Source organism: Mustela nivalis (assembly GCF_964662115.1).
Source record: "Mustela nivalis genome assembly, chromosome: 7".
NCBI classification, from domain to species: Eukaryota; Metazoa; Chordata; class Mammalia; order Carnivora; family Mustelidae; genus Mustela; species Mustela nivalis.
The window spans coordinates 20,273,486-20,299,016 of NC_139026.1; the positions used below are offsets into that span (position 1 = coordinate 20,273,486).

The 25,531-nt window shown below is 34.1% G+C and overlaps 1 protein-coding gene and 1 pseudogene across 5 annotated transcripts in view; one reads left to right on the forward strand and one right to left on the reverse strand.

The window, feature by feature from the left end:
• Positions 1 to 25,531, forward strand: part of BLTP3B (bridge-like lipid transfer protein family member 3B) — a 106,649-nt gene that overhangs the window by 19,126 nt on the left and 61,992 nt on the right. For all 4 annotated transcript variants that reach the window (XR_014313902.1, XR_014313903.1, XM_082739177.1 and 1 more), the window contains 6 exons: positions 13,159 to 13,321; positions 14,918 to 14,956; positions 16,254 to 16,345; positions 20,830 to 21,019; positions 21,899 to 22,039; positions 22,986 to 23,156. Coding sequence is in view for 2 of the 4 variants with exons in the window: in XM_082739177.1 (XP_082595303.1) it covers positions 13,159 to 13,321; positions 14,918 to 14,956; positions 16,254 to 16,345; positions 20,830 to 21,019; positions 21,899 to 22,039; positions 22,986 to 23,156 (796 nt within the window). In the remaining 2 variants the exon portion in view is untranslated. The remainder of the gene's footprint in view (positions 1 to 13,158; positions 13,322 to 14,917; positions 14,957 to 16,253; positions 16,346 to 20,829; positions 21,020 to 21,898; positions 22,040 to 22,985; positions 23,157 to 25,531) is intronic.
• Positions 11,277 to 11,706, reverse strand: LOC309868956 (large ribosomal subunit protein uL24 pseudogene; annotated as a pseudogene). Its single transcript has one exon. The product of its transcript is annotated as a large ribosomal subunit protein uL24 pseudogene (transcript).

Below are 25,531 nucleotides of genomic sequence, written 5' to 3' on the forward strand. Positions count from 1 at the left end.
TTGTGAGCAAAACATGATTCTTCTTCCAATAACATTGTAGTTTTCTTTGAAGAAAATATTTGTCTTAAATATTTAATAAGCCTCAAATTGACATTGAAAGCTCCTTGAAGATAAGAATTGCCACATACTCCTATAATGCCCAGGAAATGTTTATTAAATATTGTTGAATTGAAAATCAGTGAGTATGATAATGAAATGGTAATCGATATTGAAATACCTTTTAAGTTAAAACTATACACATTTGATTATAGTCTTGGCTCTGCTGTGATATGACATTAGCAGTTGACTGAACCCTTTTGGACTTCACATTTTATAAGATGAATACTTTGGATTAGTGGAACTTTTCAGGTGTTAAAATCCTGAAGTTCTTTTATATTTTTTGATAGTATGAAGGCTGCTTATTGATCTACTTGGTTTTTAATTTAAGAAAAATTTTTAAGATTTATTTATTTATTTAGAGAGAGAAAGAACATGAGCAGAAGGGTCAGAAGGAGAGGGAGAGAGAATCCCTAGCAGACTCCATGCTGAGTGATCTACTCAGTTTTTTAATGTGGCTTAAAAATTGCTTCTTGTATCTTCAGATGGCAAATTACGAATATTTTCAAAAAGCCATGGTTCAGATATCTTAAAAATTCTGATTTCCTTGTACTTTATTAAGTTAACTAGTCCATTTTCTTTTTTATTAGGATGTATATATTCACCTATATACATGGGGCGTGTGTGTGTGTGTGAGAGAGAGAGAGAGAGAGAAAGAGAGAGAGAAAAGGTGTATTCATAATAAATTACCTTCTTTATTGAGCATTTTCAATTTATATTTTGTTTGGCTCGATTATTTTTTGATATGCAAATAAAGAAAATCAGTGTTATAAGCATTTTTATATATGACTTAAGCAGCTTTATTGAAATATAACTGATTTATATGCAGTAAACTGTACATATTTAGGGTATACAGTTTAATAAAATTTTGGCATAAGCTCTTAAGTTCCCTCATGTCCTTCTGTAATCCTCTCCTTCTTCTCCTCCTGTCTCATGCTTTGTTATTATATAATCTGCTTTATTTCACTTAGATTAGTTTGTATTTTTTAGAATTTTATATGAATGAATCATATACCTTCTTTTGGCCTCTATCCCTCAGCATAATTATTTTGCAATTAATCTGGTTTGTTGTAGACCTTCTCTCTCTCTCTTTCTCTTTTTTAAGATTTTATTTATTAGACAGAGAGAGAGTGAGAGAGGGAACACAAGCATGGGGAGTGGGAGAGGGAGAAGCAGGCTTCCCACAGAACAGGGAGCCTGATGTGAAGCTCGATCCCAGGACCCCGGGACCATGACCTAGGCCAAAGGCAGACGTTTAACAACTGAGCTACCCAAGTGCCCCATATGCCTTCTCTCTTATTACTGAATATATTCATATTCCATTGTGAATATGCCATAATGTGTTTATCCATTCACCTGATGATGGTCATTTAGGTTGTTTCCAGTTTTTGACTATTATAAATAAAGCTACTGTAAATATTTGTGTGAAAGTCTTTGTGAGGACACATGGTTTTCATTTTTCTTGGGTAAATGCCTAGGAGTAGGATGATTGAGTTATGTATGGGTACATATGTAAGTTAAGAAACTGGTAAACAGCATTCTGAAGTGTACATTTTATGTTCTCACCAGTAAGTGTGTGAGAGTTCTGGTTGTTCCATATCTTCAGCAGTGCTCAGTATCGTCAGTCTTTTAATTTTCTCATTTTAGCGGGTAAGTAGTGGTATGGTTTTAATTTCAAATTCCCTGTTGATTGGCTGTATTGTATATCTTTTCATGTGTTTATCTGCCATCTCTGTGTCTTCTTTGGTTTGAGGGTCTGTTTAAATCTTTTGCTTATTTTATTAATTAGTTGTCTTACTTTTGAGTTGTAAGAATCTTTATATATTGTAAATAAAAGTCCTTTTTCAAACATGTTTTGTAAATATATTTTCTCCCCCTCTTTGGCTTCTCCTTTAGTAACAGTGTCTTTGATGAGTGGGGTTTTTAATTTTGATAAAACATAATTTATTGTTTTTTTTTCTTTTATGATTTGTGCATTTTTTGTTATGTTATAGAAATCTTTGCCAGGCTTAGGGCGCCTGGATGGCTCAGTTGGTTAAGCGTCTGCCTTCAGTTCAGGTCTTGGGATTAAACCCTTCACCCAGCTCCCTGCTCACCAGGGAGTCTGCTTCTTCCTCTCCCTTGGCCTCTTCCTCTCCTCCTGCTTGTGCTCTCTCCACCCCCCAAATAAATCAATAAATAAAATCCTAAGGAAAAAAAAATCTTTGACAGGCTCAGGATCACCAGGATTTTCTCCTGTATTTTCTTACAGCGATTTTATGGATCCAGTTTTTAGATTTTGGTCTGTGACCTATTTAAATATTTGTTTATGGTGTGAGGTAAATATCAAGATCCTTTTTTGTTTTTTTTTTTTTTTTCTTTTGGCAGTGGCTATACAGTGTTTCCAACACAGTTTATTGAGAATAGTATCTTTTTTGTTTTGTTTTGTTTTTAAGCCATAAGTAGGCTTGCGCTCACAATCCTGAGATCAAGACCTGAGCTGAGATCAAAACTGAGCCACCCAAGCACCCCTGTCTTTTTACCACTGATTTACTTTTCTGCCTTTGTTGAAAATCCCCTTACTACAAATTTAGTTCTATTTCAGGACTCTCTAGTTTGTTCCATTGTTTGTGGGACTTGACACCAGTCTCAAACCATCTTGAATATTGTAGTTTGTTGTTTTTTTAAAAGTATGCACTATGTCTGACATCAGGATTGAACTCATGACCGTGAGATAAAGTTTCATGCTCTACCAACTGAGCCAGCCACATACCCCACTGTAACTTTTTTAAAAATGTATTTTATTTTCTCTTTCTTTCTTCTCTCTCTCTTTTTAAAAAGATTTTATTTATTTATTTGACAGGGAGAGAGCACAAGCAGGGAAAGTGGCAGGCAGAGGGAGAAGCAGGCCCCATGCTGAGCAAGGAGCCCAATATGGGACTTGATCCCAGGATTCTGGCTGGGATCATGACCTAAGCCGAAGGCATCCACCCAACCAACTGAGACACCCAGGCACCTTTTAATATATTTTGTAAAGATTTTATTTAGTTATTTGAGAGAGAGGAGGAACAGGGGGAGGGGCTGTGGGGAAGGGAGAAGCAGACTCCCCAGTGAGCTGGGATCCTGATGTATGGTCCATCCCAGGACCCTGGGATCATGACCTCAGCTGAAGGCAGGTGCTTAACTGACTCAGCCACCCAGGCACCCCCCCGAACCGTTGCTTTTTAAGAAGTCTTGAAATTGGTAGTACAAGGCTTACAACTCTGTTCATCTTTTCCAAAGTTAGTTTGATACTCTACAGAATCAACCTGTTTCACCAAAAAACCTGCTGGGTATTTTTTTGTTTGGAATCTATAAATCAATTTGAGGAGAACTGACATCTTAAAAAAATATTGAGTCATCTGATCTACCTATGTGTTTCTCTATTTATGTCTGTTAAAATTTTAGCAACATTTTATGTTTCTCAGTATATAGATTTTGTATACCTTTTGTCAGATTTATCCCTAAAAATTTCATACTTATCATGCGTTTATAAATGGTACTTTAAAATTTTCAGTTTCCTATTGTTCTTAGGATATGGAAACAATTTATATTTTTATTGTACTAACTTGTTTTAAATGAAACTTAAACACAACAAAATGGATAAAACTTCCATATGCAGCTCAAATGATTTTTTAACTAAAATATTTTTGGGAGGAAAAGTTTTTGATTGAAAGGCAGTGAGGACATTATATGTTTATAAAAATTATTAAAAAAGAAAAAGGCAGTAAGGCTAGTATGAAGCGTGTTCATATATCTCACATCCCATCTCCCCTATTACTTGTGTGTATGTGTGTGTGATTTTCTTTATTATAGATCTTTTAATTTTTATAGAGGGATTACCATGTAATACAGTAAAACACTATTCATACATCTCCTTTTACTAGGATATACTGGTCAAGTTCTCTGCTCAAAGTCTCTGTTAAAAATATTTTTTCTGTGGGAAAAGAAGATAGGCTTTGGATCCTTGTTTGCATTCACTGTAAAAATCAATGCCAGATTGGCAGGTTCATAAATACTCTCAGTAGCCCTTTTGAGGCAGCCATGTAATCTCCTGCACAATACTCTCTGCTAAGTTACTAAAAACAAAAAACTGGATGTAAGAAATTATGAAAAATTTTATGAATCAAGAAATAATACTGGTTGAGAGACTTGTAGCAAAGATTTTTGTTAGGCTTCTCATAGTCTTAATAAGAATTAACTCCAGAGTTATGCTTTGGAATTATGCTCTCAAACAGTTTTCATGAATCATTAGAGCTTTTCATTTACCCCTTTGAAATAAGGCATGCATGACAGATTTTCTATGGTGGAAAAACAGATTTTAAGAATTAGCTATTCAGGGACTGTTTTAAAAAATGAAAAGGACAGGATTTAATAGCATTGGAGTCTATCTCTTTTATTAATATATTATAAGTTATGGTACATTTGTCACAATTAATGAACCAGTATTTACAAATTATTATTAACTATAGCTTATACTTTGCTCATATTTCCCAATTTTTTTTACCTAATGAGGATCTCATTGTGAATATCACATATTTAGTCATCATTTTGTTTTAGACTCATTCTGACTAAAACAGTTTCTCATACTCCTTCTTTTTGGTGATCTTGAGAGTTTTCAGTAGTATTGGTTAGATATTTTTTTCGGTGTCTTTCAGTCAGTATTTGTATAAGGTTTTTCTCATGATTAGAATGGATTATAGGTTTTTTTGCAAGAAGACCACAGAGGCAAAATGCCATTTTTATCATGTCATATCAAAGTACAACATTGTTGATGTTGGCCTTTGTCAGATTCTCCACTGTAAAGTTACTCTTTTGCCCACTTTCATACTGTATACTTTGGAAAGAAAAGCAGCCACACACAAAAGGAATGAAGGGTTATGTTCCACTTCCCTGAGGTTGGTACTAAGTGTTGTAGTTTCAAATTTCTGAAGGAAAGAATCTGATTTAATGGCCTAGATGCCTCTTCAGCTTCTTTATCAATCACCTGTATGTTTTAGGTAAGAAGTAGTATGTTTTAGGTATGCACTTTTCTCCTGTATATATAGCCTTTCTCTGGGAAGATGGAATCATTGGTAGCTGGGCAGCCACCCTATGAGGGGTTTGTTTGTAACAAGTCAATTATATTAAATAATAACAGTATTGAAAACCAACTTATAATATGGAAGTAATTTATTTTCTGAATGGTTAAAATTAATCCTTTTTCTTTAAGTCAGTGGTTCTTAATTAGCCTTTTTTGTTTCTAAAAGCCCCCTTTGAAAATATGTAAAATATCTTGAATCCCTTGAAGTCCATCTAGGAACTTCAGATTACTTGTGCCTACTGTACGTTTCATAATCAAACAGTTTAACGTGTGTTGCTAAGTTCCCTGTAAGATCTAGTTCAGGTCAGAGCATGAAATATCACAGAATAGAAATTATTATTTCTAGTTACAACTGTTATTTGAGGAAGTAATTATCAGGTAACAGAGCCAATTATTAAGTTTAGAAGAATAGTAGACACTGATGTGAATCTTTAATAACATGTTCAATAACAGGAACCATAAACAGTTTCAGGGCAAGGTGAATAATGCAAGAAAGGCATATTTACTGATGAGTTTTGAAAAGAATATCCCAGGGTTTTAGTATTTGAATGCAAAAGGTAAGTGTAGAGGAAGGTAGGTAACTAACTAGTGAGAAAAGGGTTTATAACTGTGTTAGGATTCTTTTGAGCACGAAGATTTTACAATTCTATCTCCAATTAAGTGTATTTAACCTGGAGATGGTTTGAGACATCTGTTTCAGGTTTCTTTAGCAAATAACTGTATTATCTTTGTTTTTATGATGTAGCTATAGAATGGATCCGATGAGTGTTAAAATAAATCATGTCTAAAATTTATAGTAACATCAGATATAAAATTTATGCTTTTTGATTTATGATCTGCATACTTACTGCCTTATCAAACCTCCCCTTTTTGGGGGGGAAATTTCACCACTGGTTATATCAAGTCTTTGTGTTCATATTCCTATTTGACCTGTGTTTTTGTATTAGTAATAGCTACTACTGAGTTTTCCTTTGTAGTAGGGTCATTTCCCAGCATTTTACATATCCTAACCCAGTTATTCACCAAAACAGCCCCATGAAAGCAGGTATTGTTTTATCTCCATTTCACAGATAAGGAAACTGAGGCATAGAGAGGTTGACTAGTAAGTTGCATTTTTATTCTTGCAGAGCTGTAATTCTTTTTTTTTTTTTTCAGAGCTGTAATTCTTAACTTTTTATGCATTTGTGGCCTGTTACCTTAAGGAAATTATAAATCTTTGATTATGGACTGACTTTGTTCTGCCATAAGTGTCTGCTTAGCACAGTGCTTTGCATGTAATTTAGACTCTAATAATTATGTATGGATTCTAAAATGCATAATCTAAGTCAAACACATTCTTTCCATTTGCCTGGAAATTTTATTCCTCTAGTTAGCTATTTCTGTTAATAACTGAAAAAACCAGTAAATGTATTTTCATGTATTATGTGTAATTAGGGAAGATTTTGGATAAAATGGAAGCCTGTTTTCATATTTTAAGTATGTTTTTAAATTACTACATTGTTAAAAAGGTAGTAAAAGTGAACCAATAGAATATAAACATCCACATTAAAATTTTTTTCATAGGGTACTAATGTTGGAGTGAAGGGTTTGTTTATTTTAAAATATTTTAAAATATTTTATAATATGCAAAAAAGGGTTTTATTTTAAAATATTTAAAAATATCGGGATGCCTGGGTGGCTTAGTTGGTTGAGCAGCTGCCTTTGGCTCAGGTCATGATCCTAGGGTCCTGGGATCGAGTCCCACATCGGGCTCCTTGCTCAGCAAGGGAGCCTGCTTCTCCCTCTGCCTCTGCCTGACTCTTTGTCTGCCTGTGCTCTCTCGCTCTCTCTCCCTCTATCTCTGGCAAATAAATAAATAAAAATCTTTAAAAAAAAAAATAAAAAAATATTTAAAAATATTTAAAAATATTTATTATTTATAAATATTAAAATACTTTAAAATAAACCCCTTTGCATGCCATAATGTAATAGTAATGAGAGAGTGTTTCTAAATTTTAAAAATAAAAAAAAATCAGTAAAAGTTGTACCCTTTTTTACATATTGTATGACTTTCTTCTGTACTGTTGTGACTTTGATATATTCAGGTCAATCAGCTTTCTCCTTTATCCTCGTTTGAGTCTTTGTTAACAGCTACTTTGGTTTTGTGTATATGTTATGCTTCATTTCTACCACCCCTTTCTTTAATCTTAAGTTAAAAAAAAATTATTCAGAAGTTTAGTTCATTGACTTAAATTTCTGCCCTATTTTTAAAAGTTTGGTTTTAAAATGATTATATAACTCTTCAGAGCTTTACATGGTTCTTTATGAAATGAAAGTGGTTTATTTCAGATAATAATTTATTCTCTTTAGGATCAGGTTCTTCTCAGTTATAATATTCAGTAGAGTAATACAATTATCTGGGGATTTCAGATGGCAATTTATTCGGAAGAGCTGTAGCAGCACTTGGAAAGAGTATAGGTAGAAAAGTGCCTCTTCCAGCCCTTACTGCTCTTTTGTAAGTTTCCCTCTCCTTTTTGCCTAATATACACTTAAAGAAGTCTGCTTTTCCTTTATTAATTAAGTTATGAAAAATGTGGCTGAAGAATCATTATCCAGTTTCTGTTTTTGCAAGAAACATAATTATATTAGTAAATGATTGGGACACATTTGTGCAAAACTAAAATATATGTAAATTAAAGCCTAATTAACATGAATAATGGAAGATAAATAATTTGATATTTACACTGTTTACCCAATTTGGGGAACAAGCTGTTTCATAGCTGTGAATGTAGGTTACCATTATATCTTCTGCTTTTTATTTAAGATAGTTTAATAGATGAGCAGTATTAATATAAGATGTTTTCCATATTAGCTCTATAACTTAACCATTTTGAAGTCCTATTTGGATAAGCATGAACTTTTGATATTGCTTTAGTTTAAATTATAGTCAATATGTCCATAATTTAATCGAAATTTTATTTTTTTTAAAGATTTTATTTATTTATTTGACAGAGAGAAATCACAAGCAGATGGAGAGGCAGGCAGAGAGAGAGGGAAGCAGGCTCCCTGCTGAGCAGAGAGCCTGATGCGGGACTCGATCCCAGGACCCTGAGATCATGACCTGAGCCAAAGGCAGCGGCTTAACCCACTGACCACCCAGGCACCCGATTTAATCGAAATTTTAAAAAGGGAAGGAAAAAGAGAACTCTTATTTGGCTATCTGTTTTGCACCTGGTGCTTTATATATTGTCTTTAATCCTCACTAAAATTGTTTGAGGGTGATGTTATTTCCCCCATTTTATAGATGAGCAAACTGAGGCACAGAGGTACCACAGCAAGTGGCTAAACAAGAATTCAGACTTATTGAATGATTTTAAGGCCCATGCTCTTTGATGATGTTGTCCCTTTGGTATGAACTAAATTGAAGGTAGAATTTCTTGTTAATGACATGAATTTTAATGTTTCTGTCTTTCACTTTTACTCCTGCCAGGCCTGTCTTTTTGGGTTTTTGATTAACTTTTGTCTTTATAAAAGTGATATATGCTCCTTATTAGAATACTTAAACATATAGGAAAGTATAAAGAAGAAGAAGTCTAAAGTCTTACCAACAACCATAGTTGCTATTTGACATTTTATAATATTCTTTTTTACATAATGGAAATCACAGTATGTAATTTTAAACCACAAATTTTCACCATAATAGGAGCATTTTCTTTATATCGTTGGCAACACCAGTACATATATACTTGATATGTATGTAGCATGATATAAATAATGTTGGTTACTCAGATTATTCTTTGCCCATCTGTTCTTCTCTTCCTCTTCCCTTTAAATATGCTTATAGTATTTTTGAAGTATAATTAGGTTCATTTGTTTCAGTTTACTTTCAGTTTTAGGTGCTTCCCCTCTTCTCATTCTTTCTCATTTTATTTATTACATGTATGGAATATTAACATGCTTTCCAATGTCAGAGCTGTTCAAGGCCAACCCTTCTCATCTGTAGTGCATCTGCTGTCTTCTAATCATGGATTTTGCTCTAGCAGTTGTCTGTCCTTACTGTAGCATCAGTAGTTTTTTTTTTTTTTTCTGCATCATTGTCACCAACATATAAGCTTGCTTTAATGTTCTCTTGCCTTAATAAAGAAAATAAAGAAAACAAAACTTGAAAGCAACTCTCCTCCCTTACTGCTTCTTCTTCTGTAATCTCCTTTATGGTTTCTTTCACATTTCTTGCCTTCCTTGTGGTCTCTGACCATAGTCCTTGAGTCATTTATTTCCTGACTCCATGTTGCAACTACAAATACCATCTCTAATATTGGTGATGACCAAATTTGTATCTGTGGTTACTGAATGAGATTTGAATATTCACCAGATTGGCAACTCTTCTTGGATATCGAAGGGGCATATCTTAATTAAACTATTCAAATCCTAAATTCGGATCCTCAATTCCAGACTTATTTCTTCCTCTGTTTCTTTACCCTGATAAATGGTAACTCTGTCCTTCCGTATACTCAGACTAAAAACCTTGCAAGTCATCCTTGATGTCATTCTGTAGAATCAAATCCTGTTGGCTTTACTTTCAGAATGTATCTCGACTTTTGCTTTTCTATCACTTTTTACTCTTCCATCTTGATCCAGGGCAGCATCTTCTCTTACCTGGATTATCACGGTAACTTCCTATATGGACTGCCTGCTTCTATGTCCTTCCTTTTTTATATAGTCTCAAAGGAGTGAACCTTTGAAAATTAAAGTTTCCAGGGGCCCCTGGGTGGCTGAGTGAGTTGAGCATCTGATTCTTGATTTCAGCTCATGTCATGGTATCAGGGTCTTGAGATAAATCCTGTGTTGGATTCCACATTCAGCATGGAGTCTACTTGAGATTCTGTCTCCCTGTGCTCTCTCTCTCCCTCCGAATAAAAAATGAATCTTAAAAAATTTCCTATTCTAGTTAAAACCATCTTTAATCACTCTTATTTTTACTTAGAGTAAAAGTCATAGTCCTCAGAGTGGTTTTAAAGGTCCTGCGTGAGCTGGCCTCATTGTTTTCTAACTTAATCTCATTTCCTTTGCCTTTCTGCTCACTTACTCCAGCCAACATTGACTTTCTTACTGTTCCTCAGATATATCAAGCATTTTCCCACCTCACGTTTTTACCTTTCCTTTTTCCTTCGCCTAGAGTATTCTTAGATGTTTGTAATAGCTACCTCCTTCACTTCCTTCAGATGTTTGCCCAAATGTCATCTTTTCACTGAGGGTTTCTCTCAGTGAAAAACCCTCTGCTTATGCCTGCTATCTTACTGTTTTGCTGCACTCCTTAAGTGTACTGCTTGTCAGCGTATGTGTCTGAATAGTGAATTCTCAGTAAGTACTTAGTGAATGCGCCCTTCTAGCTCTAATAATCTGCCTTGAGGTAGTAGGCCATTCCTTTATGATTAGGAGTGAAAGGCTGTCAGGAAACATCATAGTATTAAACCAATAATATATACTTATTGGTGGTCAGTATAATACAACCCAGCATCCACAGGTCAAATACGGGTTAAATGTAAATTCTGCATTTCTCAGTTGACATTCTGTGAGAAGATATGAATCACGATAAAATACAGCTCAAGAAATTCTGGTGCAGAGTCAGTAGAAAGCATGAAATGAAGTGTGTGTATATTTATTGATACTCTTGTTGATGTAAATAACCAGTATATTTTGTTACTTTAATAGTTTCAAAAAAGGTAAAAGACGGGCTGATAACTCTTGTTAACTGGTAGTTAATTTTGTCAGTAGTTTTATTTTTGAAAAAAGTACTTACAGGGTGCCTGGTTGGCTCAGTGGGTTAAGCCTCTGCCTTTGGCTCAGGGTCCTAGGATCGAGCCCCACATTGGGCTCTCTGCTCAGCAGGGAGCCTGCTTCCCTCTCTCTCTCTCTCTCTCTACGCCTTTCTGCCTTCTTGTGATCTGTCAAATAAATAAATAAAATCCTTTAAAAAAATAAAAAAAAATACTTCCTGGGCAAAGTTAGAAGTTTTTCTTTTTTTTTCTTTAATGGTTGTTTTATTTATTTATAGTTTTCATTTGAACAGTTTTTATTTAAAGTTATATATAATGTTACTTTATTCCTGCATCTTCTCAGTTGTTTCTTCTTTATATTTGCCCCTTCCTTTCCTGCTTGGCAAGTTTGGGCTTTATATTCAAGAACCTTTGTAGCTTTCATCCACTTTTGGTCCAGTGATAACCACCTTGCTAGGGCGAATGGCCACATGGACGGTTGTGCTGTTTGCTTTCTCTCACTTTGCTCATTTGGTGTAGATGGTGTATTTCTTCCTGTAAACCTGCACTGCTTTGCCAATCTGCTGACTTTTACAGTGTTCTTGCCCAACCCGTACTTCATTCTCCTTTTTGATGGGCATGGATTGACGATTGTACTTCTGTCTCAGCTCTTTGGAAAGAGAGGAAGAAGACATAATCTTCCTGTGAAGCTGCATTGAAATGCCTTTTATGGTTCTTGCTCTGGTCAGAAGTCACAAAGGGATTGAACTTCATTTTGGCCGCTGTTCCCTTCTGCAAAAGGGAAGAACTAGGGTTGTTGTAAGGATCAAATAAACTGATGTAATTGGCAGTACTTTAATGTGTATACAAAATTTATTATTATTACTGTTATTGTCTCTACTGGAGACAATATCTATCTGTCACTCTCTATCACTTGCCCAATTAGTGACATTGGGCAAGTTAAGTTAGTTTCTCATTATGTTTGCTTATCAAAACAGTGGGAATAAAAATAGTATTGACCTTAAAGGTTTATCATAGGAATTAAAAAAGGAGTAATGCTTGCATACAAAGAACCTGGTACACAATAAGCCCTTGGAAAATGTCCAGTATTGTTTTAACTATTATTGTTATTTCCAGTCTTTTTTCTTAAGTTTAAGAATTTTCATTTTTCATTCACCATAGAGAATCTGTGTTCTTTAATTAGAATTTAGGATCTAGTCTCTCATGTGATTTTTGACACTTTCACTAAATACTTTATACTTCATTTATCTTAACTCTTACAGAAAGGAGTAAATGGTATTTGTACATCCAATTCAGGATTATAAGTAATTGGTATTTCTTCCTGTAAACCCGTCTCATGTAGAAAACACCAAGATTGCCTGTCAAATAGAGTTGCATAACCCCCTTCCTCAGAGACCTTTTAGAAAAAAAGATTTGTGTACTCTAATTTATTCTTGAATGATCTGGATCAGTTTCTGAAGCTGGGAATCTCTGGATGATTCTAAAAGGAGTATTAATATCCTTTGATATTGTTCTTGGGATGATGAATGGGTAGTAGTTGCAATTGCTACTTCTAAAGGGTCCCCTTTCCCTTAATCTTCCTGGTAGGTTGGTTAGTAAATAGAAATATCCCTTTTTGTGATGTGGTCTTTAGGAAAATGAACAAAACTTGGTTATGGGATGGTCTTGTCTTCACTACCTTACGTAGTACCTGGAAAAAAACTGGATGTTACTTAAATATTCATAAATTTGAAAGGCAATAAGAACCAGAGTTTTATGTATGTGAGAATATTATATTCAAATATATGCTAAAAACACTGTAGGCTTTACGTAAGAGTGCTATAGATAAGAGAGACCAAAACAATAACAAAACCTCACTGAAAAACATGGATTAAAATAGAGCCTGAAGTTTTTTTTTTTTTTTTTAAGATTTTATTTATTTATTTGACAGACAGAGATCACAAGTAGGCAGAGAGGCAGGCAGCGAGAGAGAGAGGGAAGCAGGCTTCCTGCGGAGCAGAGAGCCCGATGTGGGGCTCGATCCCAGGACCCTGAGATCATGACCCGAGCCGAAGGCAGCAGCCCAATCCACTGAGCCACCCAGGCGCCCCGAGCCTGAAGTCTTGAGTTTCTTTGTGCCATTACATTTTTCATGCTCTGTATATTTGCAAGAATGGGGTACAGTAACTGACACTAAAATGAATGTCAATATATATTCTCTTTCAGATTTACTAAAAATTTATCTCCTGACAAGATCAATCTAAGCACTCTCAAAGGAGAAGGTGAACTGAAGAATTTGGAGTTGGATGAAGAGGTGCTCCAGAATATGTTGGATTTGCCGACATGGCTTGCTATCAACAAAGTTTTTTGTAATAAAGCATCTATTAGGGTAAGACTTTGATATTTGTGGAAAGAAAGCATTTTCTGTTTTCATTTTTTATTTCATTTCTATCGCTTAAAATGTTTTGTTTTAGATGGTTCTGTAAAAAGGCATTTGCATTAATATAATTTAAGAAGACAGATACCTGTGTCTAGGTAATTGCATGAATGTGTGCTAGATAAATTTAATTGAAGTCATATGTTAATATATTATTAATTTATAATTTTTTAAAAATTTTTTATTTTTTATGAACATATAAAATATTTTTATCCCCAGGGGTACAGGTCTGTGAATTGCCAGGTTTACACACTTCACAGCACTCACCATAGCACATACCTTCCCCAATGTCCATAACCCCAGCACCCTTCTCCCAAATTAATTTACAGTTTAATTTTTGTTTTAAGTTTAGTCTTAACATTAAAATAAAATATTGGTAGTTAATAAGATAATTGGTTAAATTTGGTGTATATTCAAAGATACTTTTTCATAGGATTTATTGTTAATAGGGACAGTTTAAATCTGTAGTAAGGAAACATGATTTCAAATAAAGATATAAAACCATAAATTCTTATCTTACTCTGTACATTGTATTTTTATTTGAAATTTTATTTCTTTTCCTCATTTGTTTCTTCCTCAAAGATTCTTGTTTTTTATTATTATTCCTTATTAAAATTTATTCCTGCATACCTTTGACTCTAGTCATTTGTCATATCACTTCTTACTCTTAAAGACCAGTGTTTTTGAGAGTCTTCTTAGTAGAAGTACTGCATGAGTAATCTGTTTCATAAAATTAAAATTGGACTCCAAAAAAAAGAGTATGGGAAGCTTCCTATATTGTTCAATGGTCACCTTTAACCGGAATGTCTATCAAGATGTGACTTTTTAGTGTATGTTTGAATATTATTACTTGATATTGCCTACATTTTATATGAGTGGCCTCACCTTTGTATCTATAAAAAGATTGGTCAGAATTTTATTTTATTAAAAACAATTTTTTTAAGACTTTATTTTTAAGTAATATACACACCTGACATGGGGCTTGCACTCATGACCCTGAGATCAAGAGTCATATGTTCTTCTAAGATGAAGCCAGCCCCATGGTCAGAATTTTAGAATTTAAAAAAACGTTAAATAAATATAAGACTGGTTATGCTCTGCTGGGAAATCTTAGTTTAAATTACAAAGTTAAGGGACTCCTGGCTGGCTCAGTCAGAAGAGCATGTGACTTTTAATCTTAGGGTTGTGACTTCAAGCCACAGGTCAGGCATGGAGCCTACATAAAATTAAATCAGTCAGTCATGAAGTTAAAATGTGTTTTAAAGTCTGGGGAAAAAGAAACTTACAAGGGCCTGAAACTCTTATTTTAAAAGATGACTAAGAAAATATGATTAGTAATCTTTTCTTATACAAAATAGGTACATCTGATTTTAAGAGTCTAAATGAGTTGCTCAGTTAATTACTTAGCAATTTGAGAAGAAGTCATCTGATAAAATTTGGTATGTCTGTCACTATATTTAGAGAGCATCTGTGTTGATTCCTGTTTTAAATTATTTTTTAATGATTGATTTTAAAGAAAAAAATTTTGTTTGTTTGTTTTTTTGGTAGATTCCATGGACAAAATTGAAAACACATCCCATCTGTTTGGTGAGTTCTGACTCTCCTCAAATAAACATTTATATATGGATATGATCTAACTGCTCTGCTAGTATTAATCTTTTGTTTCATAGAAACACAATATTCTGGCTTTTCTACAAATTGGCTTTCATTTTATTTGAATGGTACTTAGTTTTTTCAGCCCTTAAATGAGAAGAGTGAACTTTAAAATGGGAGGGTCTTGTATTATGTTCTAAGTTGGTATATTTTTATTGTGTCACTTAGCTGTTTATTGACATACTATGACAGTTTTAGTAACATTTAATTCAAACCTTCTGTGTTTCTGATTTTATTGATCTACTAACTTAAACAATACGGACCTGAATATACTTTCCTTTTTTAAAGAGTTTATTATTTATTTATTTGAGACTGAGTGCACACGTCCCTGCGCTCGCACATGCGCTTGCACAGACACAGAGGAGTGCGGTGGGGAGGGGTAGAATGAGGGGGATAAGCAGACTCCCAACTGAGCAGGGAAACCAGGCGGCTGATCACAGGACCCTGGGATCGCGACCTGAGGCAAAGGCAGATGCTTAACTGACTAAGCCACCTAGGCACCCCAGTATTTCCTTTTTTAAGGAAAATTGAAGAAAGATCGGTCATATGGTCATTTTACTGATTCATTCATTCCACAGATATTTATTGAGCACATTCCCTTTGCTCTGAGGGAACTTGATATTTTTATAGAAGAGACCAGTAACAAGTAAATGACAATTTCAGATAATAAATACTTTTTTAAAATAGAGAATAAAGAACATTAGTGTTAGTGATGACTACTAAGGACATTTGATCTTCAAAACTGTTACCTTGAAAGAAATTTTTTTCATTATGGCAGTGCTTATTTTTTCACATTTTTTGCATATTTCATATTTTTCATTGTTGTTTTTCTTAAATCTCAAATCTTAGATTGGGATAAGCTTTTACAGATGCTTAAATCCCATTCATTAATATATAATCTCATTTAGCAATTAATAATATCATACATTTTGGGACTAGAGATTGAGTTTCTGTAAAATCTGATTTCAGCAGCATAAGGCTACTTGTAATTTTTTTTTGTTTCATATTCCTATATATGCACAGCTTTTTCATCAGATAGTAAGTGCCTTGAGAAAGGACTGAGCACATTTTCTGTTTTGGTATTTGTCTTTTTAGACTTTTAGAGAGATTTAAAATGATTCTGCTTACTTAACTGTTTATGTTGTTCCCAAAGAAATGAAACAGAAAGTAGTGTTACATGAGATTTTCATAAAATATCTAATTTTTTACATTTTTAATCTATTTTTATTAGACCCTGGATAAAGTTATAATGGAAATGAGTACATGTGAAGAACCACGAAACCCTAATGGCCCATCACCAATTGCAACTGCTTCAGGACAAAGGTAAGCTATTTCCATTAATCTGCATGACTTGCAAAGGGAGTTCTTTTCTGTAGTCAGCTCTGTGATCTGTAGTAATGGAACATAAAATAAAATTTCCTAACCTCAGACAGTTTCTATTTCAGTCCTCTGTTCCCATCAGACATTTTGCAGTTTTGGTATTTTGTTGCCAGAGTAGTAGAATTGATTTTTAGCCTCTTTTATTCATCTTCCTTTCCTTGATATTAAATAGTAATGATGAACCAAAAGCATTTTATAAATCAGATAGTCTCTTAATTTCTGAATAGTTTCTTTGTCTATCATTTATTCTATGCATCAGTGGAAAGACTCTTAAGGGTTAAATTGATGCCTTAAAAAAATTATAGGCCTTTTGGGTTATCCTAAAATTCATTAAATATAGAATGTTCACACATCATACACATTGGATTTTGATAGATAAAAATCAAATGCTAATAAAGTAGAAGCATGGGAGCCATTTTGCAAAATTTTCTTGAGAAGTTAGATCTTAAAAAAATTGATCCTTTTTTTTAAAGAATTTATTCATTTATTTGAGGAAGCAAACATGAGGGCACAAGCAGGGGGAGGAGCAGAGGAGCAAGCAGCCTCCCTGCTAAGTAGGAAGCCTGATGCAGTGCTGGATCCCAGGACTCCAAGATCATGACTTGAGGTGAAGTCAGAAGCTTAACCAACTGAGCCAGCCAGGTGCCCCTTAAAAAAATAGATCTTTAGAAAATTACCTGCTTATTACTGGGTCTCATATCATCAATTTGGGTCTCATATCATTTCCTTAAAGCAGGATTTCTGTACTAATTTTTGTCTGTGTACCTATTCATGTAAAATGTTCATATAGATTTAATGTGATCAGTGCCTTCTCAAGTTGTAGAACATGGCAGCCCTGAACATTTTATAGTATTCTGGGTGCTGTGTCAAACCAATGATAAAACTCTTCTTTGGAGTGAATGTACACAGGGTTCCTGGCTGGCTCAGTTGATAGAGCATGTGACTATTGATCTTAGGGTTGTAAGTTAGAGCCCCATGTTGGGTGTAGAGATTACTTAAAAATAAGATCTTTAAAACAATAAAAAAGAGAATAAATGTATACATTGGATACACAGACACACACACACTTCCTCTTTCACCAAGATTGGAACTACCTTTACATTAGTGCTTTCTGTGAGAATACCTACAGCCTGATCGTTAGTGCCCCACATAGGAATCCAATGGTGATCCAACAAACCACTACTAGGAGTTGACCGAAGGCCAGATTTATCAGCTGTATAGTTTATATTTGGCCTACAGGTAATAGTGACTGGGGAACATTAACTTCTTTGCAGTTTATCCATCAGCCAGCAATTTGAGATTTTAAGGTTTAAATTATAATTTCTTGTGTGATAAGAGTAGATTGAGGCAATTGGTCAAGTTAGGTAGAGTCAAAAAAGTAAAAAAAGTGTAGGTGTTTCTAAGATTATTGAAAGTAGAAAAGAAGATTAGGAAAATTGGAATTATTGTTGATAATATTCTTCCTAACTCACGTTTTTATAGTACCAATAAGTTTTATAATTTTGGCTTTGTAATCATATGATGATAATCCTTATGTTTTTATGTATGGCCGTATGGTTAATCTGTTTCCACAGTTTCCAGACTTGCCTGATTATAGCAATCACTTAGGGTGCTTATTAAATCTATATTCTTTTAGGTTCCTTTTTTTGAAATTATGATTCTCGAAGTCTAGAATAGTTACCAAGAATGTAATTATGTATTTTAAAAATTCATTATACTTATACAGCTTGGAGAAACTCTGATCTATTTTATTTTGTCTCTACAAGATTAAAATACAGGGAAATTAATACTTAACAAGCTGGCCTTACCTTCAGTGCAGGACCTATCAGTTGATTATGTTCCCATAGATTAATGATCTAGTAAATTTGTAAGTTCAGAAATTTGATTTTATCACTTCATATAGAGATCTACACCCATGTGTAGAGGCTTGTTTGAAAACTGGAATTTCACTTTTTTAATTTATAATGAATGACATAGCCGGAAACTTGTAGACTTTAGTCATTGATTCAGGCTTCATCCCTCTGGCGGTAAATCATCCAATACAACTGTAACACTTTTTAATGCACAAGTTAGAACAGATGGTATTGGATATTCCAAGGGGCATTGCCAGATAATTATAGAGTAATATATTCTTTCCAACTCCAAGAATATTTCTAGCCAAGTGACCAAGTATTTGTTCTTGGGACTAAAGGAGGTTCTCCCTGGGATGCTAATGAGTTCCTCCTCTTTAGGACTCAATAATACTGTGAATAATAGTTACATTTCGTAAATATCATGAGTGAAGAGATGGGCTCTTTGGTTCATATGCATTATTTCATGCAACCCACATGTAATATGCAAAGTAGTACCTGATTTAAAAGGTCATCTGAGGATTAGGAAGTTTAGGTAATTTATTCAGTAAGATAGTAAATCAAGAAGCTTAGCATCAGGTCTAGGAGAGGGAAGTACATGATCAATAAAAATGATGGGTTCACTTTTATACATGTTGGCTTTGAAATGTATGGGAGGCAACCTGATGTAAATTGTGGTAGACATTTGAATTTTAATACTTAGAAGTTCTGGGGAGAGATCTGGATAGAGATAGATTTAGGAATAATGGTCGTAGTGATAATAATTGAAGTAATGTGTCAGTTGGACAAACTTTCACTACCCTTCCTGCCAAAATATATTGATAGTCTATATTCCAATCATACTGTACTAATTATTCTCAAAATGTTGCCTCTACTTTCCCACTTCACTGTGCCTTTGCTTGTACTTTTCCCTAGTAGAAGATTTCCCTTCTTATCATCACTCCCTGTAGGAAATGTATTTTTCTTTCCTGGATAGATTTCCCTAGTTATGAACAGTTTCTTCCTCTACCTAATGTAGTGATGATTCCTTTTTTTAAAGCACTTAATTACAGATTGCCTAATGTTTCAGTTCCTAGGGTATATGTGTTTTTCTTCCCCAAGTAATTTGCGAGCCCTGGAATACCACACTATTTTGGTTTTCTTTACATCCCAGCATTGTGTACATCATAGATGCTCAGTAAATATTTGCTGAATTGGATTAGAAAATGTAAACTTTTTCAGACTTTATTCCTGAATTTGAGATTATATTGTAGTTATAGTCTGTAACCTTCTTTGTGTCAGGGACTTAGCTCTCTTACTTACTTTATAGATTCCAGTTGTTTGAACTTCTGGCAACTTGAGAGTAGGCAGTTTTGGATAGTGATTACAATAATGTAATTTGAAAAGGAACCTTTCAGGGGAGCCTGGCTCACTCAGTTGGTTAAGTGTCCAACTGTTGATTTCCGCTTGGGTCATGATCTCAGGGTCATAAGTTGGAGCCCTGCATCAGTCTCCTTGCTGGGCGTGGCACCTGCTTAAGATTCTCTCTCCCTCTGCCCTTCCTCTGCTCCTGCACACTTGCCCTCTCTCTCTCTCTCTGAAAAGAAAAATAATAATAAAATAAAGAGTAATTTTCACTCACACCTATCAAAATGGCCACAATCAAAACCACAAGGAACAAATGTTAACAAGGATTTGGCAGGGGGAATGCACTGTTGGTGGGAATGCAAACTGGTGCAGCCACTGTGGAACACAGTATGGAGGTTCCTCAACAAATTAAAAATAAAACTACCCCTATGATCCAGTAATTTCACTACTGAATACAACAACATGGGATACTACTGAATTGCATCAAAGAATGCAACAACACTAATTAGAAAAGATACATGCACCCCTATGCTTATTGTGGCATTATTTATAATAGCCAAGATATGGGAGCAGCCCAAGTATCCATTGATTGATGAATGCATAAAGAAAAAGTGCTTTATATCTACAATGCAATATTATTCAGCCATAAAAAAAAATGAAATCTTGCCATTTGGAACAGCATGGATGGATCTAGAGCTTATACTGCTCAGCAAGATAAGTCAATCAGAGAAAGACAAATACCATATGATTTTGGAGTTTAAGAAACAAAACAAATGAGCAAAGGGGAAAAAAAGAAACAAATCAAGAAACAAACTCTTAAGTACAGAGAACAAACTAATTGGTACCAGAGGGGAGAGGTGAGTAAAATAGATGATGGAGATTAAAGAGTACACTTAAGATGACCACTGAATAGTGTGTAGAATTGTTAGATCACTGTTGCACACCTGAAAGTAATATATTACTGCATATTAACTATACTGGAGATAAAATTAAAACTTACCAAAAAGAGAAACCTTAAATTTTAAAAATCTTTTATCATTTTTGAGAAGAACATTTTTATAATTTATATCTAATCAGCCTAGATTATTGTTTTAACCAAAAAATTTTTACATAAAAATGAATAATACAATGGTCAGTTTGTGCACTTGTGTGTGAATATTGACAGATAACCTTTTAATTATTTATTTTGGCTTTAGTGCATTATATTTTGTTTTGCTTTGTTTTTTCCAGTGAATATGGATTTGCTGAAAAAGTAGTTGAGGGAATTACTGTTTCTGTAAATTCCATTGTTATCCGCATTGGGGCAAAAGCTTTCAATGCATCCTTTGAACTTTCCCAGCTAAGGATCTATAGTGTAAATGCAAACTGGGAACATGGAGATTTAAGATTTACTCGTATTCAAGATCCACAAAGAGGAGAGGTAAACATTTTTTTTCATTCTTTGTTTAAAAAATGTTGTAGTCCTTCTCTGCTTGAGGAAGTGGTGATGCAACATGGAGGCTTAAGTGGGTAGAAGAAGAATAAATGAAACAAGATGGGATTGGGAGGGAGACAAACCATAAGTGACTCTTAATCTCACAAAAAAAACTGAGGGTTGCTGGGGGGAGGGGGTTTGGGAGAAGTGGGTGGGATTATGGACATTGGGGAGGGTATGTGATTTGGTGAGTGCTGTGAAGTGTGTAAACCTGGTGATTCACAGACCTGTACCCCTGGGGATAAAAATATATGTTTATAAAAAATAAAAAATTAAAAAAAAAATGTTGTAGTCACTGATAAATAAAAGAGGACATTTAAAAATAATTACTTCATACATATAGTTGCCTAGATTCACATACTTCATTTACTTTGACCTTTTAACTATTCCTTTCTCTTAGTTATTTAATTAAAAATGTGCATATTTTAGTGTTTTTTCTATAATCTTTCCATTTATAGTTAATGAACCCCATTTTAACTTCTCAGCTACTCAGAATTGAATTTTAAATATACAAAACTAAAATGTTACTTACATTTTTCTTGTTCACAAGATTCAAATGCTTTTTGTATTTTATATCAAAATTTAAAAAGTATTAACAGCTTTATGAATAATGAATATAATTGAAGATTGTAACTATACAGTTTGTTTTAACTATACGATTTAAAATAAAAGCATAGTGAATATAGCAAGAGTGTCATAAAATTGGTAAAGACATAAAATTTTATTTATCTTATTTGTTTAGCTTTTTTGTTGTTTTTATAAATCTACATGTCTCTCATTCTGTTTTGCCTGAGTAACTGAAGCTAATTTCTTTGTTCTCCTTAGGTTTTGACATTTAAAGAAATAAATTGGCAGATGATTCGAATAGAGGCAGATGCTACTCAAAGTTCACATCTTGAAATTATGTGTGCTCCCGTTCGATTAATAACCAACCAATCAAAAATCAGAGTCACACTTAAACGAAGAGTAAGTTATCAGGGTTATCTTTTCAGTTCATGTGGTAACTAGTGGAATTAGGAGGAAATTTTAAATAATTTTTAGTTGAAACATTGGAATATTAAAACAAAGCACAATAAAAGGAAATATAGTTCCTCCAGCAGTATTTGAAGAAACCTAGTGTAATGATAACATTTTTCAGTTTTCTAGATTTAATATTTAGATTTTTACTTTTGATAAATTTAATAGATTCTCCATTGCCAAATATTTCCGAACATTAGCTGTCTTATAATTTCATTCTTCTTTTGAGTCTTACTTAGGAGTATGTAGACAGCAAAACCTCCATTATCAGAAGCAAAACTACTAGCTTTCACAAGGTTTTTAAGATATGAATGCTAATTTAAATAAATAGGGAAGATAGTTACTTAAAGACATCAGAATGTGAGAGTTCACCGTAGATTGAAAATGAAATTTAATGAAGGAGTAATGACTTTTTAAAACATGGCTCAATTAAATTCTCAACAATAGGTTTTATATCACTAGACCCAAATAAATATTCTAAATTAAATTGAAAATTTTTTTTCAGAGAATAATACTTAATACAATACTGTGAAATGTGGTTAAAATAGCATTTCAGTTTTTAATTTTAATGTTTCTCTCTATACTAGAATTAGCACTATTAATATAGGTAATTTTATGATTTGTTAGCTATAAATGCAAATTTAAATTATATAAGCCCTGTACCTGTATAATATGCACCTGCATCTGTTAAGGTACAGGAATTTGTGAGTCTTTTTTTAACCACCATTTCTCCAATACAAGGAGATATTCCTTCTATAGTATAGGAGTACAATAAATATTTGGTGAATGAAGGAAGGATCCATATTTCATTCAAACATTTTAAATATTTTTAAAACATTAGTGCATTGTGAGTTTTATGTCTTGGCTTAATTTTATGAATGATTTTTTTTGACAGTTAAAGGACTGCAATGTTATTGCAACAAAGTTAGTTTTAATATTGGATGACTTATTATGGGTTTTAACGGATTCCCAGTTGAAGGCTATGGTACAATATGCAAAATCTCTCAGTGAAGCAATAGAAAAATCAACAGAACAAAGGAAGAGCATGGCTCCTGAACCTACACAGGTATGCTTTTAAGAGGAAAAACACTTAAATCTGTAAATGGTTTAAAAATCAGAATGGTTAGTTGTTTTCTTTATGTAAAATAGATTGTGAGACTTTGAGTCCAAGAATCTTTTATCTAGATATGTTACTGCATAATTTTCTACACATGGAATCTATGTGAAAACATATATTAAGTGTGTTTCTGTCTATATAATGCTTATTTTGTTCGGAGTTTTGTACTAGGCATAAAAATTAATGATGATGTAAAAGCTTGGTGTTACTAATACCTCTTTTCAGAAAGTAGAATACAATTTAAACTTACTAAAGTAAGGGCAAAAAGAAATAACTTGGGTATAGTCAAGGGAGAAATGCGAGAATTAATATTTCAAAAAATGTACAAAAACAAAAACAAAAACCCTGGGAGTTGCTGAAGTTCAACAGAAAACTGTTAGCATTGTATTTGTTCTTAATAAAAACAAGGGATATTGTGAAATACTATTTTTTTTTTTAAGATTTTTTAATTTATTTATTTGACAGATCACAAGTAGGCAGAGAGCTAGGCAAAGAGAGAGAGAGGAGGAAGCAGGCTCTCCGCGGAGCAGAGAGCCTGATGTGGGGCTTGATCCCAGGACCCTGGGATCATGACCTGAGCCGAAGGCAGAGGCTTTAACCCACTGAGCCACCCAGGTGCCCCTGAAATACTATTTCTGTGAAGCTATTTCTTTGGAAACAGAGTAATATATCTCAGACATATGGCTTGTTGGTGATCTGGCTTGGTACATGGAAGTAGCATACATTTTAGGTTTTCATATGACTATTGAATTGACCTTAGTTACTGTTTAGCTGCTATGTGATAAGGAACAGGGCTAGACACTGTAGAGGTAAAAGTGAATATTATCAGACCCTGTTCTCAGGGATCTCAGTATAATGGGAAGACAGATATAAAACAAATCATTGTAGTTCATCTTTTTTTTTTTTTTCTATGAAGTTTTTTCTACACAGAATTCTTTTTTTTTTTTTAATTAAAGATTTTCTTTCTTTATTTATTTGTCAGAGAGAGGGAGAGTGTGCAAGAGCACAAGCAGGCAGAGGGGCAGGCAGAGGCAGAGAGAGAAGCAGGCTCCCCACTGAGCAAGGAGCCTCATGTGGGACTTGATCCCAGGACCCTGGGATCATGACCTGAGTCGAAGGCAGCAGCTTGGCTGAGCCACCCAGGCATCCCCACTAGAGGGCAAATAAAAAGGGGAGTGAAGGAATCATAGAAGCACAGAGAAGTTATAGTCAACTGCATAGTTTGGAAAGGTTTCACAAAGAGAGGATAATAAAAATTAGTCTTAAAAATAAGAAGTTCGGGGCACCTGGGTGGCTCAGTGGGCTAAGCCTCTGCCTTCGGCTCAGGTCATGATCTCAGGGTCCTTGGATCGAGCCCCACATCAGGCTCTCTGCTCGTCAGGGAGGCTGCTTTCCCCTCTCTCTCTGCCTGCCTCTCTGCCTACTTGTGATCTCTCTCTCTGTCAAATAAATAAATAAAATTAAAAAAAAATCTTCTCCAGTTTAAATTATGATTTCAGAGGCTTTAAAAAAATAAATAGTTCATAGGTGAGGGAAGGGGTGGGTCAGATGAGGGAATGTAATCTGCAAAATCTATTGTTACAGAGCATGATATTTTCTGATAAAAATGAGTTTGGCATTACTAGAGAAGTCTTTGAGAGTTACATACACATGTATGTAACATACACATGCCTCTCAAGATACACACCTTTCCATTTTGATATGTTCTTTCTTAAACTTGGTCTGTTAGAGAATGTGCTTATGATAAAATGTCAGATTCATTCTTCCTTTCCCAAACTGCTCTTATCCTACTTGACCCATGAAAGGCCTTCTTCTTACTTCTTACTCATTCTTACTATGATGGATTTGTCCAAGAAGAGGGGGATAAAATTTTAAAAGCTTGGGTTGACAAGAGGAGTTAATTTGAAATACTGTTACTCATATTGGAAGTCAATGATTAATGACAAAGTAGCAAGTCAGGTGGTTTCTACTTCCACTTCTTTGTTTTCAACACATTTAAAAAAATTTTTAAAAAGATTTTATTTATTTATTTGAAAGAGATTGAGTAAGAGGGAGCATGAATGGGGGAAAGTCAGAGGGAGAAGCAGACTCTCCGCCAAGTGGGGAGCTCCGTGCAGGATTTGATCCCTGAAACTCCAGAATCATGACCTGAACCAAAGGCAGCTGCTTAACTGAGTCACCCAGGCGCCCCTCCTTTCAACACTTTTGAAGGAGGATCTATACATATCTGCTATTAGATTATTTAAATTTTTTAAAAAATCATTTCATGAATCCTGGCATATAACTTGAAGGAATTCAAAGAATTATATCATATTGCTAAAATA